The following is an 8,855-nucleotide window of genomic DNA, read 5'->3' on the forward strand; positions in this document are numbered from 1 at the left end:
ACATGAAGTTTCCTATGGCAAAGAGTCAAGCCTAAAGAGAGCATCTGAGTGAAAGAAAAGCAATTATGTTCCAAAAGTTCAAGCAGACAAGTAGCTAAATACAGAGAGATGCAGAAAATAGTACATGTTCAGATCAGGTCCATAGTCTGTCTGGTAAGCAAGTCAGCAAGAGGAACTTCAATGAACAGAATCATATTCTGAAACCAAGATGGAGGCTGATTACTTTCTTCTCTGGTTTATATCACCTACTAGATGTTTCTTCTCAAGATACTGGACAGTAGATCCTGCTTGTTGATCAGTCTTGCTGTAAGACTTGTTTGGTCTCAGAGAGGTGATTATTTCCAAGCTGTATGAGTGGGTTTTTGGGTTTTTTTTTTTCCAATTTTGTCAAAAGTAGAACTGCCAAGTAGTGTGTGTTGATATCCAGTAATTTATGTCTTTCCTTGAGCTACAACTGTTTTCAATTGTCTAGTCATTCATTCTTTTACTTATTCATTCAGCAAATACTTATCAATTCCAAGAAATGGCCTAGGTCCTAAGAATACAAAGATAGTCCCTGTTTTCAGAGGCCTTTGGTCTAGTAGAGAAGGACAGATACATTTGTAAATAAGTCCTATAGTATTACAAGTGCTGAGTTAGAAGACTTAATGGAGTATGTCTGGGACCAATAGCTTTGAGATGTATATTGTTACCCTTGAATCAAGATAAGAAGGGTCACATGGGTCAGAACTATAGCACATCAAACTCAATATCCCATATGTGTCAAAGGTACTAACTTCTAACATCTTGATACCTATTGGAATAAATAACTCCAAAATTGTTTTTAAACTTAGAATCTTAAGGAGTTTCCTGTTCCAAAATGGTGGCATAGAGGCAAGCTGGCTTCTCTCCCCGCAACAAAGAAACAGAAAGAAATATACAGCACTGAGGTCTGCACCAGCAACAATGCAGAACTCCAGCATGAGGATGAGTCAGTTCCCAAGGCCACCGAGAAGTGGAAACACTCTGAGCAGATGGTAGGAGAATCAAACTTCTGCATCCACAATGCCCTTCCCCCAAATCTGCCAGGCACCCACTGTTTGGAAAATCTCTCAACTTATGGTTTCTACGCTGGAAAAAGTAAAACTGAAGTAGTCAAACAGATTCCCCACTTTCTTGGGTTTCCTAGCCAGAAACCTGTCCTTGTCTTAACCCACGGGGAGTATCACAACTTCCTAAAGGCAGAAATACCGCTGAAGACAGGCATATCCCTGAAATATCCCTGAAACAGAGGAGGTGGGACTCTGCTCTGTAACTCAGCCAAAGAAGACATAAGAGTGGCTGTAGGAGCTATGTCCCCCAGGTCTTCTGGGCATGAACCCCTAGACAGCCTTCCCTCACTGCCAGGATAATCCCTTTGGGACCTCCCCTATTTGGGACAGGCAGTGCTCTGACCATTTACTAGAGCCAAGGTGAACCTGAGCTTAAGGTGCCACCTAGAGCCAAAAAGGAGGCAGGGATCTAGCATTAAAGATTTGGCTGGGTGCGATGGTTCATGCCTGTAATCCACTTTGGAAGGCTGAAGTGGGTGGATCACCTGAGGTCAGGAGTTTGAGACTAGCCTGGCCAACATGGTAAAACCCTGTCTCTACTAAAAATACAAAAAAATTAGCTGGGCGTGGTGGTATGTGCCTGTAATCCCAGTTACTCAGGAGGCTGAGGCAGGAGAATCACTTGAACCTGGGAGGCAGAGGTTGCAGTGAGCCAAGACTGAGCCACTGCACTCCAGCCTGGGTGACAGAGCGAGACTCCATCTCAAAAAAATAAATAAATAAAATCAATACAAAAAAATAAAATTCACCAAGTAGCTGAATGGATAAAGAAATAAAACCCAACTATATGCTGCGCTCAAGAAACCCATCTCACCTATAAAGACACAGAGAATGAAAAGGAGTGGAAAAAGATATTCCATGCAACTGGAAACCAAAGAAGAGCAGGAATAGCTATAGTCATATCAGATAAAATAGACTACAAGTCAAAGACTAAAAACGAGAAGGAGAATAACCTATATAATGATAAAAGGGCCAATTCAGCAAGTGAATATAACAATTATAAATATCTATGCATCCAACACCAGAGCTCCCAAATATATAAGCTAATATTAACAGATCTAAAGTGAGAGATAGACTGCAATACAGTATTAGTGGTGACTTTAACACCCAACTCTCCATAATGGACAGATCATCCTAACAGCAAATCAACAAACAGTGGAGTTAAACTACACACTAGACCTACTAGGTCTAACTGACACTTATGGAACATACCCACTGCTGCAGAATACACATTCTTTTCATCAGCACACAGAACATTTTTCAGAATAGACCACATCTTAGACCACAAAACAAGTACGAATTTAAAAAATAGAAATTGTGTCAAGTATCTTCTTTGAACACAATGAAATGAAACTAGAAAACAATAACAGGAAAAACCTTGGAAACTACACAAGCACATGGAAATAAAACAACATACTCTCAAATGACCAATGGGTTAATTAAGAAATTAAGATGGAAAATTTAAAATATCTTGAAACAAATGGAAATGGGAATACAAAATCTATGGGATATGATAAAAAGCAATATTGAGGGAAGGTTTTTGTTGTTTGTTTGGTTGGTTGGTTGGTTTTAGACGGAGTTTCACTCTTGTTGCCCAGGTTGGAGTGCAATGGTACGATCTCAGCTCACCACAACCTCCGCCTCCTGGGTTCAAGCGATTCTCCTGCCTCAGCCTCCCGAGTAGCTGAGATTAAGGGCATGCACCACCATGCCCGGCTAATTTTGTATTTTTAGTAGAGACAAGGTTTCTCTATGTTGGTCAGGCTGGTCTCAAACTCCCGACCTCAGGTGATCCGCCCGCCTCGGCCTCCCAAAGTGCTGGGATTACAGGCCTGAGCCATCATGCCTGACCTTAAGAGGGAAGTTTATAACAATAAACACCTATATCGAAAAAGTGGAAAGACTTCAAATAAACAACCTAAAGATGCACCTCAAGAAATGAGAAAAGCAAAAACAAACCAAACCCAAAATTGATACAAGGAAAGCAATAATAAAGATTAGAGCAGGCTGGGCGCAGTGGCTCACACCTGTAGTCCCAGCACTTTGGGAGGCCAAGGTGGGCGGATCATGAGGCCAGGATATTGAGACCATTCTGGCGAACACAGTGAAATCCTGTCTCTACTTAAAATACAAAAAAATTAGCTGGATGTGGTGGCACGCACCTGTAATTCCAGCTACTCGAGAGGCTGAGGCAGCAGAATCACTTGAACTTGGGAGGTGGAGTTTGCAGTGAGCCGAGATCACACCACTACACTCCAGCCTGGGTGACAGAGCAAGACTGTCTCAAAAGAAAACAAACAAAAAGATTAGAGCAGAAATAAATGAAATTGAGATTAAAAGAATAATACATAAAATCAATGAAACAAAAAGTTGGGTTTTTTTTTTTAAGATAAACAAAATCAACACATCTTTAGCTGGACTAACTAAGAAAAAAAAAGAGAGAAGACCCAAATAAATAAATCAGAAATGAAAAAGAATAACAACTGAGATCTCAGAAATACAAAGAATCATTAGAGACTATTAGGAATAACCATATGCCAACAAATAGGAAAACCTAGAAGAAATGGATAAATTTCTAGAAACATACAACCTACTAAGATTGAACCATGAAGAAACAGAAAACCTCAACAAACCAATAATGAATCATGAGATCAAAGCCATAATAAAAAGTCTCTCATCAAAGAAGAGATCAGAACCTACTGGATTCACTCCTGAAGTCCACCAAATATTTAAAGAATGAATACCAATCTTACTCAAACTCTTCAAAAAAAATAAAGAGGAGGGAATACTAACAAACTCATTAAATGAGGCCAGCATTACTCAGATGCCAAAACCAGGCAAGAATATAAAAAGATCATTCACCATGATCAAGTGAGATCAAGTTGGCCCAGGAATACAAGGATGGCTCAACATATGCAAATCAATAAGCATGATACCCCACATTAATATAATAAAGGACAAAAACCATATGATCATATTACATACAGAAAAAGCATTTGACAAAATTCAAATCCTTTCATGATAAAAACTCTCAAAAGATTAGGTTTAGAAGAAATATACCTCAATACAATAAAGGCCATGTATGACAAGCCCACAGCTAACATTATACTCAATGGTGAAAAGTTGGAAGCTTTTTCTCAAAGGTCAGGAACAAGACAAGGATGCCCATGCTTACCACTTTTATTTCATATATACTGGAAATCTTTGCCAGAGCAATTAGGCAAGAGAAAGAAATAAAAGGCATCCAAATAGGAAAGGAAACAGTGAAATTATGTCTATTTGTTGACAACATGATCTTATATATAGAAATCCCTAAAAACTGTTAGAACTCAAAGCAAATACAGTAAAGTTGCAGGATACAAAATCAACACACCAAAATCAGTAGTGCTTCTATACACCAACAACACATTATCCAAAAATGAAATCAAGAAAATAATACAATTTACAGTAACTACAAAAGAAATAAACTACTTAGGAATAAATTTAACCAAAGAGGTGAAAGATCCGTATACTTAAAACTACAAAACTTTGATGAAATAAATTGAAGAAAACACAATAAATGAAAAGATATTAGTGTTCATCAATTGAAAGAATTAATATTGCTAAAATGCCCATACCACCCAAAGCAACCTATAGGTTCAGTGCAATACCTATGAAAATTCCAATGTCATTTTTCATAGAAATAGAAAAAACAGTCCTAAAATTCATGTGGAACTATAAAACTCGCAAATAGCCAAGGCAATATTCAGCAGAAAGGACAAAGCTGGAGGCCTCATACTACCTGATTTCAAACTATATTACAGGTTGGGTACAGTGGCTCATACTTGTAATCCCAGCACTTTGGGAGGCTGAGGCGGGCAGATTGCTTGAGCCCAGGAGTTTGAGACCAGCTTGTGCCCAGGAGTTCAAGACCAACATGGCAAAACCCCATCTCTACAAAAAAGTAAAAAATTAGCCAGGCATAGTAATCTTAGCTACTTGGGAGGCTGAGGCAAGAGGATTGCTTGAAGCCAGGTAGTAGAGGTTGCAGTAAGCCATGATTGTGCCACTGCACTCCGGCCTGGGTAACAGAACAAGATCCTGTCTAAATATATACATATATATATATATATAACAGAACTACAGTAATTAAAACAACATGGAACTGGCATTAAAAGAGACACACAGACCAAATGGAACCACATAGAGAGCCTAAAAACAAACCCAAACATTTACAGCACATTGATTTTTCTTTTTCTGTTGCCCAGGCTGGAGTGCAGTGGTGCAATCATAGCTCACTGCAGCCTCAACTTCCTGGGCTCAAGCAATCCTCCCACCTCAGCCTTCCACGTAGCTGGAACCATAGGTGCACACCATCACACTCAGCTAATTTTTTAAATTTTTTGTAGCAATGGGGTCTTGTCATGTTGCCCAGGCTGGTCTCAAATTCCTGGACTTAAGCAATGCTTCTGCCTTGGCCTCCCAAAATGCTGGGATTTAGGTGTCAGACACCACCCCGGCCTACAGTCAGTTGATGTTTTGACAAAGGATGAGAATGACATTGAGAATGACATTGACAGTCCCTTCAACAAAACAGTATTGAGAAAATTGGATATCCACATGCAGAAGAATGAAAGTGAACCCTTACCTAACACCACATTAAAAAATCAACTCCAAATGGATTAAAGACTTAAAGACAAGACCTGAAATTGTAAAACTACTAGAAGAACACCACATAGCGAAAAACTACATGATGTTGATCTGGACAACGATTTTTTCAATTTGACACGAAAAGTTCAGGGAACAAAAACAAACATATACAAATGCGATGGGATTACATCAAACTAAAAAGCTTCTGCACAGCAAAAGAAACAATTAACAGAGTGAAGAGGCAACCTATGGATTGGGAGAAAATATCTGTAAGCTACACATCTGATAAGGGATTACTATCCAAAATATATAAGGATCTCAACTCACTAGCAAGAACATAACCCAATTAAAAAGTTGGCAAAGGGCCTGAATAGAGATTTCTCAAAAGAAGACATACAAATGGACAACAGATATATGAGAAAAAAAAAAAGCTCAACATCATGAATCGTTATGGAAATGCACATTAAAACCACAATGAGATATCACATCACACCTGTCAAAATGACTATTATCAAAAAGATGAAAGATAACGGTAGCCCAACCCTGTAATTCCAGCAGTTTGGGAGGCTGAGGTGGGAAGATTGCTTGAGGTCAGGAGTTCTAGACCAGCCTGGGCAACACAGCAAGACCCTGTATGTACAAAAAAAACTTTTTTGTTTTAATTAGTTGGGTGTAGTGGTGTGCATCTGTGGTTGTAGCTTCTCAGGAGGCTGAAGTGGAAGGATTCCTTAAGCCCAGGAGGTCAAGGCTGCAATGAGCTATGTTCACGCTACTGCACTCCAGCCTTGGTGACAGACCAACACCCTATCTCAACAAACCAAAAATATGAAAGATAATGTGTTGGCAAGGTTGTGGAGAAAAGGGAAACCCTGTACACTGTTGTTTGGAATATAAATTAGTACAGCAATTATGGAAAACTGTGTGGAGTTTCCCCAACAAAGTGAAAACAGAACTACCATACGATCCAGCAATCTTACTTCTGGATTTACATCCAAAGGATTTGAAGTCAGGATGTGATATACACTATGGTGTGTGAAAATGTGGTATATATACACAATAGAATACTATTTAGCCTTAAAAAGGATGGAAATTCTGTCATTTGCAACAACATTGGTGAACCTGGAGGACATTACGCTAAGTGAAAAAAAGCCTGGCACAGAAAAACAAATACCACATCTTCTCACTTAAATGTGGAATCTAAAACAATTGAACACATGTAAGCATAGAGCAAAATGCTGGTTACCAGAGACTGAGGGGTAGGGAGGCAATGGCCAAAGGTGCAACATTTCAGTTAGACAGGAAGAATAAGTATTTGAGGTGATGGATACATTAATTACCTCAATTCAATCATTTCATATCATATATCATAGCATCACTTTGTACCCATAAGTATATGCACTTATAATTTGTCAATATTCAATAGTATAAATATAACTTTTAAAAAACTTTCTGACCATCACAATATCCAAGAGAAATAAGAATATATGTCCTACCAGAAACTTGTACATAAATATTCATAGCAGCCTTATTCATAATAACTAAAAAGTGAAAACAGCCCACTCTCCATCACCTGATGAATGGACAAACAAAATGTGTTTTATCCAAACACTGGAATATTATTCAGCCATAAAAGACATAAAGTATTAATTCTTACTATAACATAATGAACCTTGAAAACATGATAATATTTTAAAGAAGGCAGACATAAAAGGCCACATATTATATGATTCCATTTATATGAAACATCCAGAATAAGGAAATCCATAAAGACAGAAAGTATATTAGTGATTGCCAAGGATTTGGGGGAGGAATAAATGGGGAGTAGACTGCTCCCGGGTATGGGCTTTTTTGGGGGCTGATGAAAATGTTCTGGAATTAGATAGTGGTGATGGTTGCATAACTGTGTGAGTACATTAGAAAGTACTGAATTGAACCCACTAAAAGGGAAAACTTTATAGTATGTGAGTTACTTCTCAACAAAGCTGTTATTTTAAAAATAAATTTTCTGCAATATCTCCAAAATATATGTAACAAAAGAAAGAAGCAAGGTGAAGATAGTATGTATAGTACCATGTGTAAAACTAGATAGACAGATATAGATAGATTGTCTATCAATAGATATAGATTATATAGAGAGTGAAGAGGGCAACCAGCTTTTCATTCTATACCCTTTTATGTTTTTCATTGTTTCTACTATGTGGAGGTATTATATCTATTATATACATATTTTTTTCTAGGGTCATATAGCTAATGATTTATCACTATAACTTTTCACATTCATCCTTTCTTTACTTTTAGGAAACAACAATTAGTGACATCCTTGAATCTGAAGTAGTGAATGAAATATTGCCTTTATCAAACTCCAGGTTAGTAAAGTTAAGACAAGTAAAGTCAAGTCTATCTGAGATGGACTCTCAGCCATGCCTGAGAGTCGTGGCTGCCTAACTAGTCCTGGATTGCTGGCTTGAGAAGGCATAGCATTCTGGGGTCATTTTCTCTACATGAATTATTTGAGTCTTCTTCCAATTCTTCCCCTTGCCATTCCTTCATCCCTAAACCCCACAGAATCCTGACTTAAGGTAGGAAATAAAATATGAACATAGGTTTAAGGTAAATTTTATTTGGCTTTCTTTGTGTAAGAGTTGCAAAAAATTGAAATTCTATCAATGCCTGTATCCCTGCAACCCCAAACTGCTACCAGGAAACTCTGTCTACATGATGTCCTCACATATGGCCTTTCTTAGTTTTTCAGGAAAAGGTTTGGTAGAGTCATTTGTAAATCTTCAAGAGACTGATGAGATTAAGTCAAAAGAAGCAATGGCAAGTTCAAAGTCCCCTGAAAAGTCCCCTGAGGATCTTGTGTGTTCACGGAATTCTGAGGCAGGATACATAAATGTGACTTCTCTGAAAGAGACACACGGTATACAAGAACAAGACCAAAAGTCAGAACTATAAAATCACTAGTGCCTAAAGCTATACTGAACAAAACTGCTAACTTAAAGCCTGGACAAAAGATGAACCATGACATTGAGAAGAGTTACCACAGATCCCAAATGGATATCAGCCAAGAGTCTCCAAAATTGCTGATAAATTCATTAAAGCAATTCTAAAAATGGATTTCTCAAGTTTGTTTGA

General features: G+C 38.0%; 1 protein-coding gene across 1 annotated transcript in view; it reads left to right on the forward strand.

Annotated features, from left to right (window-relative positions):
* Positions 1-8,837, forward strand: part of CCDC30 (coiled-coil domain containing 30) — a 196,812-nt gene extending 187,975 nt beyond the window's left edge. The window contains exons 15-17 of the mRNA XM_030942844.1: positions 834-1,016; positions 8,019-8,086; positions 8,465-8,837. Coding sequence (XP_030798704.1) covers positions 834-1,016; positions 8,019-8,086; positions 8,465-8,675 — 462 coding nt within the window. The 3' untranslated portion in view covers positions 8,676-8,837. The remainder of the gene's footprint in view (positions 1-833; positions 1,017-8,018; positions 8,087-8,464) is intronic.
* Positions 8,838-8,855: the final 18 nt, after the last annotated feature.

This window comes from Rhinopithecus roxellana, chromosome 12 (assembly GCF_007565055.1).
Source record: "Rhinopithecus roxellana isolate Shanxi Qingling chromosome 12, ASM756505v1, whole genome shotgun sequence".
NCBI classification, from domain to species: Eukaryota; Metazoa; Chordata; class Mammalia; order Primates; family Cercopithecidae; genus Rhinopithecus; species Rhinopithecus roxellana.